Source organism: Hakea prostrata, chromosome 7 (genome assembly GCF_041222555.1).
Source record: "Hakea prostrata isolate BN-2017 chromosome 7, UWA_Hpros_2, whole genome shotgun sequence".
Classification (NCBI taxonomy): Eukaryota; Viridiplantae; Streptophyta; class Magnoliopsida; order Proteales; family Proteaceae; genus Hakea; species Hakea prostrata.
This window is the reverse complement of record NC_142606.1, coordinates 67,244,059-67,263,385: the sequence shown is the minus strand read 5'-3', so window position 1 is coordinate 67,263,385 and position 19,327 is coordinate 67,244,059. Positions and strand designations below refer to the sequence as shown.

The window sequence follows — 19,327 nt, the reverse complement described above, 5'->3', positions numbered from 1 at the left end:
AACTTTGTTAACAAGTAAATCAACGATAATTTAGTATTGATATTTTTTTTGAAGTTAAAGAAAATAATATTTTAGTTACAAACACAGTTATTTGTCTTAATAATTTTTTTTTTGAAATATCACATTGGACACAAAAATATATGTTAATATTCATGATGAGAAGTTTGGGTGTAGATTTGTTAGATATTAATTTTCTATAGATTAGTTTTTTCTATTTATGATATATTATCTAGCCTTAGTCAAAAAAAAAAAAAAAAGTCAATGTTTTTTGCAAACTAAAAATGACTTAGTTCGAAAATAAAAATTACCTTAAAAATAATATAAAAAATGAACTTATAGTCTAATATGATCAAAATGACTGATGGTCAAAATCGAGGCTTATAGTTATATCAAGGGGATAATTAATGTTGCCCCCTTGTACTTTGATTTTATTATTACTTTATCCCTTGTATTTTTTAAAATTACTATTCCAACCTTTAACTTTGTCAACAATTACTAATGCCCCCTACCGTTAAGCTCCGTCAGTTTAGTGATGATGTGGCATCTATATATTTTTTTCAAAATCCCAAAAATAACCCTGCAATAATTTTTTTACTTATTTTTTCTTTTTTCAAGTTATAATACTACCCTTAATAGGAAAAAAAAATTAACTTTAATTTCACTTTTCTTTTTTAAAAAGAAACCACCAAATAACGGAAATATGTGATTTTTTTCCTCTAAAAATAAATCACCAAATAAAGGAAAGATGTAATTAAATAGAAATTAAAATATTAAAAAATATCATATTTAATTCAAAGCTAAAAATTGAAAATCACCTAATATATGCTTACCATTATGTATGTTACCAATTTTTTTATCAATTAAATCTTATATGCTAATTTGTTTGGAAAACTTCCATCAAGGTGATTATGAAAAATTTAAGTGGAATGTGAAAATTTCAACAATCATAAGTATGTGGTCCCATCAAATCCAAAATTAATTCTAAAATATAAGATTTTAAGGATATAATTGACATGCAATATAGTTTCTATAAATAAGGGTAAATGCCATATTTTTTACTTCTTAATTTTAAGGGCAAAATAGACATTTCATATTTAATGTTAACAACCACTTAACACCTTTAGAAGTGAGGGGGGCAATAGTAATTTCACAAAGAAGGGGGTCTAATTAGTAATAGAACCAAAGTATAAGGGGGCAATAGTAATTATCCCTTATATCAATGTTAATATAAAGATTAAGATCGATAAAAATCTAGTACGTGATCATAGTTAACATTAAGACTAGAGCCAAATTTAGGGTTAGGATCAGGGCCAAAATCAGATGGATGCTTACTACATTGGTAATGGGGATATAATTTATTTTTATTAATTTTCTACAAGACATGATCATGTTTTTAAAATTTGACACGTGTAAAGTACTCACCCATGTGGATTAGAATTAATTCTTCTCCATATGGGTGGAGGGTCCAAACTCAAATTAGGGCCAAGATCAGGGCCAGAATTAAGGTCAAGATTAGGGCCAGAATCAAGGCTATAATCAAAGCCAAGATTATGGTCAAAATCAGGGAGGGGCTGGGCGGGCCAAAGAGTAATCTCAGGCCCGCCCTTGGCCCTAATTCAGGGCCAGAATATTTTGACCCTAATCCACCCTTAGGGCAAAAATCTTTAGCCCAAGCCCTATTCGGGCTCCAGGGGGCTTAGAGCGGGTCAGGGCCGTCAGGGCCAAACTTGCACCCCTATTGACAACCCCTCATAGTGTGAGGTCAAAACTCAAAAGTTCAAATCGCCTTGGGCCAGGGGTGTGGTCTGCCATATATTTGAATTATATATAACAGCCATCCCTTACGGATATAATCAAGGTGCGTGTAAGTTGATCCAAAAACTTTAATTAAAAAGAAAAAAAAATGCTTAAGTCGAGTATCTTAATTTGTTTTGACTATAAATATACTTTTCAAATCGAGATAAAGCAAAAACTTAATGCGGTGATAATATAAATTTAGGTTTTACGAAGGTTCTAGTTCATGTATTAATTAATATATATTGGTTGTAATTTACATGTATTTGTTAGATTTGTTCTTTTCCTTCTTCTGATATTTCTCTGAGATAGAAACCACCAGCTTGTTTTTGGTCAAAAGAAACTTGCAGATTCTACTAATTACTTGATGACTCATACATGCATGTCTCTTTCCTATTCAACCTATTTTTAGTTTTGATCTTTTTGAACAGTCAAGAACAAGGAAGGTCAAACAAATTTTTCAAAAGATTTGTGCCATTAAAGTATGCATAAGCTGGTCTAGATAAATCACATATTAATATAAAAAAAGAAAAGAAAGAGAAAATGAGAAGAAAGTAGAAAAGCTTTTCTTGAGAAAATTGCTTTTTGTTCCTTCATTACAAGAGAGGCTAAGCTGTGACGCATTATTAGCTTCCCTAAGTCAATGTTGGAACTCGATTGATAAATTTTCCACGTGTATGAATTACTTTATGGCAACAGATGAGTTAACGAAAATGTCATCATTTGAATTACTTAATTACAAGTTAAACAAATTTAGAAAGTATAATTCAAACTCTTATGTCAAACACCTCGATCGTATACTGATCTCTTAATTTGTTTTGGCTCATAAATAATTTGCAGATCTATTCAAAACCCCTTGGAGAAATTTGGATCTCTCCCACTTCATACCTTGGAACGTGTTGATCTTATAAGGAGAAAGGCAGTCGTGTTCACATCTTCTTAACTCAAAATGGCGGAGAAGAGGAAATGTTCATTTTTGAAGGTATTCCAAAAGAATTGATCGTTCGTAATTGTAATATGCATAAGCTAGTCCAGATGAACTTCATATTTAGAAGGGGAAAAAGAAAGAAAAAAAGAAGAATAAGAAAAGTAGATAAGCTTCTCTTGAGAAGATTGCGATTTGATCCTTCATTACAAGGGAGGCTAAGTTGTATTACATTATTAGCTTACCTGAGGAAATGTAGGAATTCAATTGATAAATTTCCCACGTGTTTGAATTATTTTATGGCAACAAATCAGTGAACGGAAAGATCATCATTTGAATTACTTAATTACAAGTCAAACAATTTTAGAAAGTATAATATAAATGCTCAAGTCAAACACCTTGACCATGTATTGATCTCTTATTATTTTGGCTAAAAAAAATACTTCTTAGATCTATTCAAAACCCCTTGGAGTAATCTAGATCTCTCCTACTTCATACGTTGGACCGTGCTATTCTTATAGAGAGAAAGAAAGACATTTGCGTTCACATCTTCTTGACCCAAAATGGCTGAGAAGAAAAAAATGTCTATTTTTGAGGGTATTCTCTAGAATTAATACAGTGGAGACAAGATGGAGCTTGTAGCTCAAAAGATTAAAGCACGCGACTGTGAACCATGGTGTTTGGGGTTCAAATCCCTCCTAACCCACAATTGGCCCAAAGGGGAAGGGGAATGACCTTTCTTTTACTTATGGGTAGGACTGTGGGTCCAAAGAGATGAGGCAATTATTTATTGTGGTGAAAAAAGAAATGGGATAATTACTGTTGTCCCACCTCAATTCTAACTGTGTTATGAGACTGTTATACTTGAGTGTTTAATGTCTATTTTGTCATTTTAAAATAAAAATAAAAATAAAAATGCAGTACTATCCTCATTTAGAAAAAACCATATCAAATACTAATTTTAGAATTTATTCTTATTAATAATTCAAAATATAAAAATAATGAATCAATTGATTGATTTTTTTTCGAAAAACAAATCACCAGGAGAAACAAAAAGAATAAAAAATAGCTTGATCTCTGCAAATAAAAAAACGAAAAGGAAAGGAAAGTCATGCAAGCAAATTCGTGTTATGCTCTTTTGCGTGTGAAATTGAAATATGGAGTATGTGCAAGTTAAGTAATTGGTAACCCAAAATTTTTTTATTAAAAGAAAAAAAGAAAAAAAATCCAGCTAATTTGGGAACCAAAAATCCTAACATTATAAATAAGAATTTATTTAGAACAGAGTTGTACACCTTCAACCCAATCAAAAAACTGAGAAACCTTGCAAAAATGGCGGAAACAATGTATGCGAGACACCCAAATCCAACGAGCGATGAAGAGAAACTCAACCCAATTCTCGACCAACCCTCACCAGCAGCAGCAGAAACTTTAAATGTTCAGTTACCTGGTGGCACCCCTGCTATCACAACTCGCCGCAGCCGCCGCTGTGGTGGTCGGTGTTGCTGTTGGCTCAGCTGGATTTTTGGCATCATCTTCATCCTTATAATCATCTTGGTCATCACCCTTGTCGTCATTTACTACGTCTATAGGATTCCAATGCCAAGCACTTATTCAGTCGATAATGTCTCTGTGAAGGGCTTGAATTTGACCGTAGGAGGAGGTGGAGCTCTTAATGAGACTTTCCATTCTGAGTTCGATATCACAATATCAGCTAACAACAGTAGCCCCAAGATTGGAATCAGTTATGTATCAGGCAGTTCTGTTGCAGTTTATACCTCTAATCTGCTACTCACCAATGGAACTATGCCTGTGTTTTATCAACCAACACAGAACATCACGGTTTTCACTGTCAACACAACAGGAGCTGTGCTTTACACTAATGCATTGAGTGTTGCTTTGAGTAGCCAAAAAACTGGAGGGAAGATACCTTTGGTGGTGGAGATTAATGTTCCTGTGATGTTGCAGCTTGCACCAAACTCTTATACTCTAAAGAGGATTGCTGTGAACTGCAATGTTCTTATCGACGGTCTTAATAAATATGCTAACATTCTATCAAAAAATTGCAGGGCTAGTCTGCTAAGATGGTAGTTTATTATTTTTCATATCATCTACCTTTTTGTATACTTTGTAAATAATTTGTGATTTTTGAATTCAATATTGTAACATCCTCTTTGATTTCTCATCAAAGAGAGTTGAAGCTGGTCTATACCTATAATGGCTATTCAATATTTTCTCAAATAAGTAAGTGCTAATTAAAGCTAGTCTCAGATCTCTAATAAGTTTTTGTTTTCCTGAATATCTAATAAATTTTTTTTTTTAAGTATTCTCAACATTCAATAATGATGAGAAGGGCTAATAATTAATTGTCCATTCCCATTTGGTTTGCAATGATCGGTGGTTTGATGTTTTATTCTTGGTCTAATCTTCTTGAACTAGCGCCAATCGTTTCTTGGTTGGACCAGGTGTTATGTATTTTAGGTTGATTCACTTCATTTATACAAGGGTTTCATTTTTTGGAGATTTTAAAATCTTACAGAGGTGCAATTAAGGCTCGTGGCTTCTTCTCTGTTCTCTCTTGGTATTTGATGATTCAGACGGGATTCTTGGCTTTGATCAATTAGATTTCATGGGGCCTTGAGGTCTATGGTGTAGATCTATGTTTGGTTGTGATCTCAAGCATGTACTTGTAATTGTATCTTACCTATTATTGTGGAATCGAACTCTACTTGAGTTCTAGAAATGTAAGCTATATTGGCCGAACTCCGTCATCAAAGTTTTCGTGTTTCCCTCTCTTTTGGTTTATTTTTGTTCAATCTCATACCAAATTAATACCTAGTCACAATAGGTGCTATCAAAGCCACGATTAGGGCTCAGTTTCTACTGAAATCAAAGGGATTTTTTGCAATATATCCCTGGGAGTATCTGATATGTTATTGTTTTTTGATTCTTGGCATTTTGGTTGAATTATTGAAAATCTATTTACTCATTGTTAATTTGATTAGATAGTTTCTTATGCAATATGGATTGGCCAGATTGACTGTCATACATATCATTAATAATCTTGTCATTGTTTCATTATTTTGTTAACAATAACATTATACTATTATTGATTTGTTTAAGTTCTTGGGAATCTGGTTTGGCTAGTGTCTTAAGATCAAATGTGGTTATCAATTTTTCGCCATAATTACCTTGTTTGATGCCTTGTGATAATTTGATATAATTATTATTGAATTATTGTTACTATTTGTTAATAATTTTTTCAGACGTTTGTTATATCTTGTATGCTATACATGTGGTTTTATATTTATTTCTTATTATATTGGAATTGTTTGTATTAATATTTTTTGTAAAATTATTTTTAGCAGTGCCAAAGTGCAGACTGGTGAGGATTTTGAGGATTTTGGATGGGATTCCTCTCCTAATGTGACTGCCCAAAGCCCTACTGTAGCTGTAGCAAAGGGGGATTTTTATTTTCGGTAGCCATTGCTGCCAATAGCTTATGATCATCATTTAGCCATCTGTACAGATATCAATCAGACAGTATCTAAGAAAAAGAGTGGGGTTGTGTTGCAAATATAACTTTCTTTTTTTACAATCAAGGGTTTTCTTATTTTTCAAATTTACAAAAGGAAACCCCTAACTCAACCCGATCCTAAACCCTTATTTTGCAAGCCCCAGTTTTAGAAATCTGGATCATGTTTGCTTCCAACTAAAAGACCCAAGTTGACTTGAATATGGAACCATAGTTCCAACATAGAGGATTCCATCTGATCAAAAAATCTTAGGATCATATAGGTAAAAATCTTCTATGGCTATAGCAATAAACAAAATATCCTTTGAAATTAGTTCTCCATTTCTACTTACTAGAGCTAGCTCCAATTGAAATACAATATAACCAAGAACAAGTTCTAGTTTCTAGCATTTTCCAACCACGGAAGATCCAAAGCAAGAAACACCCACCTCGATTCGAAGAATCAAACTCGAGAAATCAGAAGACAATGGTTGTGGCCAAAACAACAAGAGCGGATGGGCCTAGCAAAGACAAGACACTATGTCACACCCCACCTAGCCAAATCCGGTCATATCCTAAAACCCGTGGGGGTGATACACTGCAGGATCTAGGTTCAATGACAATTCCATACAAATATATGATATAGCATAATTAAATGGACAAGAATAAATCAAGTTCAAATATCAAATTCTAAAATTTGAAATATCAATTACAATCATCTAAGCCTCAAATTCAAAAGTTATAACATCAGAGTTCAAAGAATGAAAGAGTGTTTGCAACGGAAAATATTCAAGAATCTTGGTAAAAGATACCCTCCCTTCTCTCAAATGAAATCAAAGTGTAGATATAGAAAAATGCCATAAATGACATAAGAGATTTCATAAGTACGGAGAGATCTCTACTACTAAAGGGCGGCTCCATAGGAGCAGTCAAAGCACAAGCACAAAGCCTCGTGTGCTTCCACTTCTTCAATTGCTCCTTCCAAATAGCCTCCTCGCAACAAACCTTCCATTTGAGAGAAGTCCTCATAACCTGTAGAGAAATCTAAAGAACACATACATATAAATGAATGAGTTCCATAGAATTCACTAAGATCAACTAAACATTCATGTCATGCATCCAATCACAATTTCCACATCATATTCATAAATAATGATATAAGTAATGACATTAATATATAAATGCAAGATTTGATGTATGCCCTTAACTCTATCATGAAGTCTATATGGTAAACACGCATTAAGTTTAAACATCAATCTCATTTGGGCGGTCTCAATCACTCTCCCTCAACAAAAGGCGTATATTAATGGGTTCTCTAGGGTTGTTGGGTAAAGTCTTGTCAAGCCATGGTTGTGGTATAGGTCATCACTCTCTCACATCACCGCTTGGCATGAGATTTGGTGCGTGTTAGGGATAACTCTAGGCCCATTGCAAAGTCATACAGTCTTGTACTACATATCGTTCGGATATCTCCCCTTATGCCTAGTGCCCTTTAGGTTCCATAGCTTCCCACCTATAAATGGTATCCTCAACGAGAGGCATCTGTGGATTTAATTCCTTAACCCAATGGTCATCCACATATAATGGACATGATGCTCTCCATGTCCTTTCATGGGTTGGTTACCGGTTTTGAGCTCCCAGGAGTCCTTATCTATTATATGCAACCCTACCGCTCTATGATGGCACCGGTCTGCTTGACACTCAAGGCCCAGCCACTGACATCATGGGTTAACCAGTTTCAATACTCCTATCGGAAGGGTAGTAGAACTCATAAGGATACCTAGCCCAACATTTCTAGCACCTATCATTCATGTACTTAGGTCTAGATTCAATCACATAAGGTCACTAGGGTAATGGGCGGACCCACAACCCTAGCTAGTATAAATTTAATTAGAGGAATAATCCCATTCAATGTCATTCATTCTTATACATTCTCATATCATTCTGATACTAATAATATAAGATTCAAAAGAAAGAGTATTACACATTCATATAATCTTTACTTTACGTTCGCGCAAAGTCACATACAAGCATATCATGATAAATATTAACTAAAACAATTTATATCATTAATAGAATGAAAATAAAAATATTTAAACATACAAGACATGGTTAGTTTATTCCTCACCTTTCAATTTGATTTTTGTTTCTCAAAGTCACAAATTCACTCTTGAGAGCCGATGATTATAGTCAAAATAATATTAATCATATAAGAGAAATAATAGACATCAATTAGAACTTAATTGGGTTTCAAAAGATAACCAAAATCATCACAAAAAAACCAAATCTATCATATGGTTTCATACACAGCTGTTCTAACCTAATTTCAGCAAAAATTAGTTTCATCACCGATTCAAATTCAAGTTGAAACAAAACTTTTTTTGGGAATGTTTAATTAACAATAATAGGATCCTAAAGGTATCATCAATTTGACCCAATTCGATATCAATAAAAAAACCCCAAACTTTGGCTCTTGCGAGTGCTCACGGAGTCTTTGAGAGTCAAAATACAAAATCGTTTGCATTGATTCATACAAACCACTCACAAAATAAAGAGAAACATAAATAAAACTGTTTACAAGCATTCATTGGACCTAACATGCTTCAACTACCAAAATCCAACATTTAATGTGAAGAAACCCCACAAACTTATGTTTAAATAAGAGGGTTTGAAGGATTCTCAACTTTTCCAATGATTCTGCTATGATTCGGATCTTGACGCGCCTCCGGGTGGTTGGGAATCAAGCTTCTCCTTGGTTTCTTCTCCTCTCCAAGCTTCAGCCTCGCACTAGCATTATAAAATGAGTGTAGGAATGAATAGAAGCTTAAAATAGGGTTTTAAAACACAAATTTTTTTATTTTGCCTCGACACTGGGGGAGGGGGCAGTGGGTCCGAGGCGGTTGACCAGCCCTTGGTTGATCGCCTCAACCAAGGTCCAAATTTGGTGATTAATGGCATGAAAGAAAGGTCTTTTGACTATCTTCATTTGGGTATATTTACCTTGTAGTTTGGATTAACCATTGTTGGTCTACGGACGAGCCAAAATTGTCTTCTAATACAACCGTGATTGACCTTCTCTCTCCTCTTAAACCCTTAGAGAGAGGACGAGTCATTATAAGGTTAATCCACAAGCATTGGGTCCACTTCTGAATCTTCGGGCTTGATTCGAATGGTCCAAAGTTGTTGTAGATTTGAGGCCCGGTTCACGGTCCTGAAATCAAGGTTTAAGGGTTAGAAATCCGAGGGATTTTACACACTATATTTTACAACTCACCATGCCGAATTCCACACCGATTTGAAGAATCGAACTTAAGAAATGCAGATCTCCATCTAGGGCCTCCGAAGTAGGGGATTAGAGTTTGGGTAGAGTCATGGGTTTAGTTTTGTAAATTTGTAAATTATTAAACAATTGAATGCTAAAAAAAAAAAAGATTCCTATTTACAATATAACCCCATTATTTGATTTCATATTGTTCGATTAAATCTGTACACATGGCGTAATGTTGACCGTTGGCTACTGGCAACAACAACTTCCACAAATAAGAACCTAGCAAAGGGTGAGAACCTTAGCCATCTTGATTTTAAGGCCCCAACGGAAAGCTAAAGAGTAGATCCAGAAAAATTTGATGAGACTGGTGATTTCACCTTTTGGAAGAGAAAAATGAGGCCATGATGGCCCAACAAAGACTATCGAGAGCTATACATTATCTTCATGCTTTTTTTGAGAGCATAAACCCTGTTTTGAGGACCAAGGCGACGGAAATTGCCATTGGGTGCATGTTCTGGAACATCACTGATGATGTGATTATGACTTAGTGAGGATGATAACATTGCTTTAAAGGCATGGACCAAACTTGAAAAAATTTACTTGGAAAAGAATCTAGGCAACATGATCTATTTAAGGATAGTCCTTGGAGTTTTAGATAAATCCCTATAGAAGCCTAGATCATAACATTGATGCTATTTAAAGGAAAGTTTAGTGTCAAGTTTTAGGCTAAACCCTTGGTAGCCAAAATTGGATGATCAAAACCTTGTCTATGCATTCTAAGAAATTAGTTACATGATTTAGCCAATAATTCAAGCAAAATAATGTTTAGTTTTTGTCTATAATTTTATTAAGTTACTTAATTCTTTTCACTGTCACCCATACAATTATAGTATTGCTTCGTTCTTAGTTGATTCATAGCCTGTAAAACAAACTCTTGTAAATCAAAGCTACTTAGAATGAGTAGCACACTTTTGTTTTTGTGTTTTCTATGAAACATGAGTAACACATTTTCAATTAAGCTGAAATCCCATCTCATCCTCCAAAGTATCCAATCCAGCAAACAACCAAGCATTTCCAAGAATCTCTCCAAATTGAATTTCAACACATCTTTTTAAACCTAGAGAAGAGTTGGTCAAGTTCCAACTCAATAATCCTTAGCTTCTCTTCCAATGTCAACCATTTACCTCAATTTTGGCTTGATGCTGCAAAGAGGTTGGTCACTTTAAGGATCACAAGTCACAAATTTTCCTTTCTTCAAATTGCAGAGAATGTGAACAAGTCATGAATAATGTCAAAGAACTGATTTTAGTTCTCCAACGAGCATTGTAGCTATAACATCCATAGTACAACAGCAAATTCTCAATTGTAGAGTCAACAAATATGGATAGAAGAAAGTACAACAATTGCATACATGGGGATAATTCGGTTTGATCTTTCGAATACACTGGCGTGAGCGTTGCTTTGCCCCCCCTGCGCGGGTCGCGTGGGTGGGGGTTGGTCTTTTTGTTTTTGGTCTTGGGTTGTTTGTCGGGCCTTGTTCTGTTTGTGCGTCTTCCTGTTCTTGCGGTGTGCGTCTGTTGTGCGATTTAGTTTTCTCCAAAGATTGTGTTATCATCCATATTTCATTCCAAGGTTTTTTGTTCTCAGGGGTATCATAAATTGCATGTTCCAAGTGATTAAGTTAAAAGACAACCCCTCATAGTGTGAGGTCAAAACTCAAAAGTTCAAATTGCCTTGGGGCCAAGGGTGCAGTCTGCCATATATTTAAATTATATATAACAGCTATCGCTTACGGATATAATCAAGGTGCGTGTAAGTTGATCCAGAAACTTTAATTAAAAAGAAAAGAAAATGCTTAAGTCAAAACGTGATCGAGTGCAAATATCTTAATTTGTTTTGGGTATAAAAATAATTTTCAAATCGAGATAAAGCAAAAACTTAATGTGGTGATAATCTTAATATATATTGGTTGTAATTTACATGTATTTGTTAGATTTGTTCTTTTTCTCCTTATGATGTTTCTTTGAGATAGAAACCACAAGCTTGTTTTGGTCAAAAGAAACTTACATCACTTGAGGACTCATACATGCATGTCTCTTCCCTTCTCAAGGAAAATGCAGCCTAATTTAGAAAAATAAAAATAATATTTTCTTTCCCATTCAACCTATTTTTAGTTTTGATCTTGTATCCTAACAGTCATGAACAAGGAAGGTCAAAGAATTTTTCCCAAATATTTGTGCCATTTTGTTAGGATACTATGAAATAGGGAAGTGTCCTTTGTATCCCTACCATTTTCATATTCCAATCCAAATTTTCACCCAAAAAACACATATTCCATTCGAAAGTTTGTTCAAATGGAGCAATAAATTAAATATTTGCTATCTCCCTTATTGCAACAAGTACTTGTTTGTCTTTCTGTCCAAATTTTTTAAGTATCTAAGCTTCTCTTGAACAAAATATTTAGGTTTCTAACCTTAAAATCTTGGCTCAGTCGGCAAAAGACCCACGCCTCATGGTATGAGATAAAGAGAATGAAACTTCTTGCGGCCAAGTACAAATCCCCACTCTATATATAAATAAAAAAGAAAATGAGAAGAAAGTAGCAAAGCTTTTCTTGAGAAGATTGTGTTTTGTTCCTTCATTACAAGAGAGGCTAAGCTGTGTTGCATTATTAGCTTCCCTAAGTCAATGTTGGAACTCGATTGATAAATTTTCCACATGTATGAATTATTTTATGGCAACATATGAGTGAACAGAATGGTCATCATTTGAATTACTTAATTACAAGTTAAACAAATTTAGAAAGAATAATTCAAACTCTTAAGTCAAACACCTCGATCGTGTACCGATCTCTTAATTTGTTTTGGCTCAGAAATACTTTGCAGATCTATTCAAAACCCTAGGAGAAATTTGGACTCTCCCACTTCATACCTCGGAACGTGTTGATCTTATAAAGAGAAAGGCAGTCGTGTTCACATCTTCTTAACTCAAAATGGCTGAGAAGAGGAAAGGTTCCTTTTGAAGGTATTCCAAAAGAATTGATCGTTTGCAATTGTAATATGCATAAGCTGGTCCAGATGAACCTCTTATTTAGAAGGGGGAAAAGAAAGAAAGAAAGAAGAATAAGAAAAGTAGATAAGCTTCTCTTGAGAAGATTGCGATTTGATCCTTCATTACAAGGGAGGCTAAGTTGTATTACATTATTAGCTTACCTGAGGAAATGTAGGAATTCAATTGATAAATTTCCCATGTGGTTGAATTATTTTCTGGCAACAAATCAGTGAATGAAAAGATCATCACTTGAATTACTTAATTACAAGTCAAACAATTTTAGAAAGTATAATCCAAATGCTCAAGTCAAACACCTTGACCATGTATTGATCTCTTAATTATTTTGGCTAATAAAATACTTCTTAGATCTATTGGGAACCCCTTGGAGTAATCTGGATCTCTCCTACTTCATACGTTGGACCGTGCTATTCTTATAGAGAGAAAGATGGTTGCGTTACAGCTTCTTGACCCAAAATGGCTGAGAAGAGAAAATGTCCCTTTTGAGGGTATTTCTAGAATTAATATAGTTGAGACAAGATGGAGCTTGTAGCTCAGAAGATTAAAGCATGCGGTTGTGAACCATGTTGTTTGGGGTTCAAATCCCTCCTTACCCACAACTGGCCCAAAGGGGAAGGGGAAGGACCTTTCTTTTACTTATGGGGGTAGGACAACGGGTCCAAAGAGATGAGGCAATTTTTTTTTTTTTTTTTTTGCTAGAGGTGAGCAAAAATTTACTGAGGTGAAAAAAGAAATGGAATAATTACTGTTGCCCCACATCAATTCTAACCATGTTACGAGATGGTTATACTTGAATGTTTAATGTCTATTTTGTCTTTCTAAAACAAAAATAAAAATACAATACTATCCTCCTTTAGAAAAAACCATATCAAATACTAATTTTAGAGTTTATTCTTATTAATAATTCAAAATATAGAAATGATGATTCAATTGATCTATTTTTATCGAAAAACAAATAACACCTGGAGAAACAAAATTAATAAAAATAGCTTGATCTCTACATATTATCAAATAAAATAAAATAAAATAAAAGGAAAGGAAAGGCATGCAAGCAAATTCGTGTTATGCTCTTGTGCGTGTGAAATTGAAATATGGAGTATGTGCAAGATAACTAATTGGTTACCCAAAATTTTTTATAAGAAAATAAAAAAGGAGAAGAAAAAAAAAATAAAAATCCAGCTAATTTGGGAACCCAAAATCCAAACATTATAAATAAGAATTTATTTAGAACAGAGTTGTACACCTTCAACCCAATCAAAAAAACTGAGAAACCTTGCAAAAATGGCGGAAACGATGTATCCGAGACACTCAAATCCAACGAGCGATGAAGAGAAACTCAACCCAATTCTCGACCAACCCTCACCACCACCAGCAGAAACTTTCAATGTTCAGTTACCTGGTGGCACCCCTGCTATCACAACTCGCCGCCGCCGCTGCGGTGGTCGGTGTTGCTGTTGGCTCAGCTGGATTTTTGGCTTCATCTTCATCTTTATAATCAGCATGGTCATCACCTTTGTCGTCATTTACTACGTCGACGATGGGATTGTGACGCCAAGCACTTTTTCAGTCGATAATGTCTCTGTGAAGTTCATGAATATGACCCAAGGAGGAGGTGGAGCTTATAATTTGCCTTTCATTTCTGAGTTCGATATGACAATCTCAGTTGACAACAGTAGCCCCAAGATTGGAATCAGTTATCTATCAGGCAGTTCTGTTGCAGTTTATACCTCTGATCTGCTACTCTACAATGGAACTATGCCTGTGTTTTATCAACCAACACAGAACGTCACGGTTTTCACTTTCAAAACAACAGGACCTGTGCTTAACACTAATGCATTGAGTAATACTTTGACTGTTGAAAATACTGCAGGGAGGATACTTTTGGTGGTGGAGATTAATGCTCCTGTGATGTTGCAGCTTGGACCAAACTCTAATACTCTAATGAGGATTGCTGTGAACTGCAATGTTTTTATCATCAGTTTTGAAAATACTATAATCGCAAGTAATAACGTCATTATATCAAAAAATTGCAGTGCTAGTCTGCTAGAATGGTAGTTTATTATTTATCATTTTATCTACCCTTTTGTATACTTTGTAAATAATTTGTGATTTTTAAATTCAATATTGTAACCCACACGGTTTACAGAAGTGTTGTTGCCATTTGGTATGATTTGTATTTCAAATAATATCAATTTCAAGATTAAGATTGAGGATACACCACATATTTTTATTACGATATTATGGTATTGATTTTGTTATTCTCTCTCTTTACCCCCTACAAAATAAAAAATAAAAGACAGAAAATTTTGTTCATTAATTCCCTTTTCAATAATTTTCAACTTAAGGAGACCCAAAAAATGAAAAGAAAAAAAAAATTCAACTGCCTCTTTGATTTCTCATCAAAGAGAGTTGAAGTTGGTCCCTACCTATAATGGCTATTCAACATTTTCTCAAACCAGTAAGTGTTAATTAAAGATAGTCTCAAATCTCTAATGAGTTTTTGTTTTCCTGAATACCTGATATTTTTTTTAAGTAATCTCAACATTCAATAATGATGAGAAGGGCTAATCTTTAATTGTGCATTCTCATTTGGTTTGCAATGAATGGTGGTTTGATGCTTTATTCCTAGTCTAATCTTCTTGAATTGGCGCCAATAGTTTCTTGGTTGGACCATGTATGTATGTATTTAAGGTTGGTTCACTTCATTTATACAAGGGTTTCATTTTTTGGGGATTTTAGAATCTTAAAGAGGTGTAATTAGGGCTCGGGGCTTCTTCTCTCTTCTCTCTCAGTATTCGATGATTCCGAGATTCTTGGCTTTGATTGATCAGATTTTGTAAGAAGGAGAGACAAAAAGATGGAGAAATTTTAGGGATTTCTTTGATTTTGTTCTAATTGGGCATCTATTTGTGATCATTGAATAATTAGATGCCACGTGTCACAATCCTAGACCCTAACTATAGGAAATTACAGGGTGGAGAATTGTAGAGAATGTGAATAAGTCACTGATTTTAGTTTTCCTCAAAGATTTGTGTTATCATCCATATTCCATTCTGTGGTTCTTTGTTCTCAGGGGAATCTTAAATTGCATGTCAAATGCTTAAGTTAAAAGACCAACCCCTTATAGTGTGAGGTCAAAATTCAAAAGTTCAAATTGCCTTGGGGCCAAGGGTGTTGTTCCGCCCTTATTTTTAAATTATAAATAACAGCATTCCCTTAAGGATATAATCAAGGTGCGTGAAAGTTGATGCATTAAGTCAAACACGTGATTGTGTACGAGTATCTTAATTTTTCAAATCGAGATAAAGAAAAAACTTAATGTGGTGAGAATATAAATTTAGGTTTCACTAAGGTTCTAGTTCATGTATTAGTTAATATATATTGGCTGTAATTTACATGTATTTGTTAGATTTGTTCTTTTTCCTCTTCTTCTGATGTTTCTCTGAGATAGAAAACCACCATTTTTTTGGGTCAAAAGAAACTTGCAGATTCCACTGATCACTTGAGGACTCATAATTGCATGTCTCTTCCCATCTCAAGGAAAATGCAGCCTAATTTAGAAAAAGTTGAATTTCCCATTCCTATTCAACCTATTTCTAGTTTTGATCTTTTTGAACAGTCATGAACAATAAGGAAGGTCAAAGAATTTTTCCCAAAGATTTGTGCCATCATCCTGTTAGGGATACTATGATATAGAGACGTGTCCTTTGTATCCCTAACGCATCCATATTCCAAACCAAGTTTTCACCCAAAAAAACACATACTCCATTCGAAAGTTTGTTCAAATGGAGCAATAAATATTTCTCATCTCCATTATTGCAACAAGTACTTGTTTTTCTTCTTGTCAAAATTTGCAACAAGTATCTAAGCTTCTCTTGAACAAAATATTTAGGTTTCTAACAACAAGAAGAAGAAAGAAAGAAAGAAAGAAAGAAAGAAAGAAAGAAAGAAAGAAAGAAGAAGGAAAAAAGAAAAGGAGAGCTTCTCTTGAGAAGATTGCGTTTTGATCCTTCATTACAAGAGTCGTTGAGTTGTGTTACATTATTAGCTTCCCTAAGTCAATGTTGGAAATGGATTGATAAATTTTCTACATGTATGAATTATTTTATGGCAATAGATGAGTGAACGGAAAGGTCATCATTTGAATTACTTAATTACAAGTTAACAAATTTAGAAAGTATAATTCAAACTCTTAAGTCAAACACCTCGATTGTGTACCGTTCTCTTAATTTGTTTTGGCTCATAAATATTTTGCAGATCTATTCAAAACCCCTTGGAGAAATTTGGATCTCTCCCACTTCATACTTCCGAACGTGTCATTCTTATAAAGAGAAACGCAGTTGATCGTGTCGCTAACCAATCAAAAATAAAATCCTATACTAATCTAGTTAGCAAGAAGTATGGGGTCAAACTATGGGGAGCTAAAAGGATAAGTTACTAAGATTGAATTCAACAAAACTAAATTTAAATTAAATCTATTAATTAATGCAAAAACTTTTAACTATGAATACGTGAAGATCTTTGAATTTCGAATCCCCAATGCTTTTCATTAACTGATATAATTCTACGCTTCAAAACAAATAATGGCCGTCTTCCTAGATATGCCCTATCTTTGCAAGACTATTGTCCTTTGCTGAAGCTTGGCATGCTTAGTTTGCTTAGCTATTGAACATCTTTAGCCAAACTCAAACTCAATAAACTAGAAGATATAGAACAATCAAAGTAATGAAATAAGCAATGGTTCATCTACATCCCAAAGAAAAGGAACTAGCTACTCATTATCATAATGTTCACAAAACAAATAAAGATGAAATTTAGAGAGAGAGAGAGAGATGAGAGCCAAGATCCGTGTTTGCCATCTTCCTCTTCTCCTCTGTGGTTGGCTTTTCTTTTATGTATCCCACACACCATAAATTCGTCCTCTTTACCCTTCCATTCGGCCTTTATTCGTTCGGTTTCTGGAAAAACTCAAAACTAGAAGGTTGTAAAATTTTCGTTATCTTTTCATAGCATCTTGAATCACCTCAATTGGAGTTCATATGATAGAGATATGCCCAAAATACTCAAGGTGGGTATGTTTATCCGATTTTCATATCTTATTACCAATTTTGTTCCTAGGACCTCCGTCTGTTTCCAATTTGGCTAAGAGATGCTCTCTTGGGTAGCAAGATTGAATCCCATGATTTAAAATCCACCAATATTTAATACATTTGCCAACTTTACTCCACATTATCTCTAATAACCAAAATCACATTATTCCTGAAAAATACACAAAAATACTCAATTAGTTCTCTTTTAATTAATTAAGTATGGGAAATTAAATCAAATAAATAACGCTAACTGCATGCTTATTACCAGTCGCGTTCACATCTTCTTAACCTGAAATGGCTAAGAAGAGGAAAATTTTCCTTTTTGAGGGTACTCCAAAAGAATTGATCGTTCGTAATTGTAGTATGCATAAGCTGGTTTAGATGAACCTCACATTTAGAAGGCTAAAAAAAGAAAGAAGAATAAGAAAAGTAGATTAGCTTCTCTTGAGAAGATTGTGTTTTGATCCTTCATTACAAGAGAGGCAAAGTTGTATTAGCTTCCTAAGGCAATGTAGGAATTCGATTGATAAATTTCCCAAAATTTTGAATTATTTTATGGCAATGGATCAGTGAACGGAAAGATCATCATTTGAATTACTTAATTAGAAGTCAAACAATTTAGAAAGTATAATCCAAATGCTCAAGTCAAACACCTTGACCATGTATCGATCTCTTAATTTATTTTTGGCTAAAAAATACTTCTCAGATCTATTTAGAATCCGTTGGAGTAATATGGATCTTTCCCACTTCATCCGTTGGAACGTGCTGTTCTTATAGAGAGAAAGACAGTCGTGTCCACGTCTTCTTGACCCAAAAGGCTGAGAAGAGAAAATGCCTCTTTTTAAGGGTATTCTCAAGAATTAATACAGTGGAGACAAGATGGAGCTTGTAGCTCAGAGGATTAAATCACGCGGCTGCGAACAATGGTGTTTCGTGTTCAAAATCCCTCCTTACCCACATTTGGCCCAAAGGGGAAGGGGAAGGACTTTTCCTTTACTTATGGGCATAGAAAATTTATGATAAGGACAGTGGATCCAAAGAGATTAGAAAATATTTAATGTGGTCAAAAATGAAATGGGATAATTACTGTTGTCCCCAATACTATAGTTTAATTACTAAAGGACCCTAATTTTTATGAAATTACTGTTGTCCCCACTCTCTCACATCATCGTTTGGCATGAGATTTGGCATGTGTCAGGGATAACTTTAGGCCTAATGCAAAGTCATACGGTCTCGTACTACATATGGTCTGGATATCTCCCCTTATGCCAAGTGCCCTTTGTTTCAATACTTTTCCACCTATAAATGGTATCCTCAACGGGAGGCATCTGTTGGATCTTATTCCTCCACCCAGTGGTTATCCACATATAATGGACATGATACTCTCCATGTCCTCTCACGGGTTGGTTAATGGTCTTAAGTGCCTAGGAGTCTTTATCTATTATATGCAACCTTACCGCTCTGTGATGGCAGTGGGTCTGCTTGACACTAAGGACCCAGACATTGGCATCACAGGTTAACCACTTTCAATACCCCTACCGAAAGGGTAATAGCACTCATAAGGATATCTTGCTCAACATTTCTAGACACCTAGCATTCATGTACTTAGGTCTAGATGCAATCACATAAGGCACTAGGGTAATGGGCGGACCTACAACCGTAGCCGA

General features: G+C 34.6%; 2 protein-coding genes across 2 annotated transcripts; both read left to right on the top strand.

The window, feature by feature from the left end:
• The first annotated feature begins 4,051 nt into the window (after positions 1-4,051).
• On the top strand, positions 4,052-6,202 carry LOC149011784 (NDR1/HIN1-like protein 13). The gene is made up of 2 exons (XM_089162766.1): positions 4,052-4,806; positions 6,085-6,202. The coding sequence occupies exons 1-2, from the start codon at positions 4,052-4,054 to the stop codon at positions 6,200-6,202; spliced, it is 873 nt and encodes a 290-aa protein (XP_089018892.1).
• Positions 6,203-13,851: 7,649 nt separating this feature from the next.
• On the top strand, positions 13,852-14,625 carry LOC149011783 (NDR1/HIN1-like protein 13). Its single transcript, XM_089162764.1, has one exon. It carries the CDS (start codon positions 13,852-13,854, stop codon positions 14,623-14,625), a length of 774 nt encoding a protein of 257 aa, XP_089018890.1.
• Positions 14,626-19,327: the final 4,702 nt, after the last annotated feature.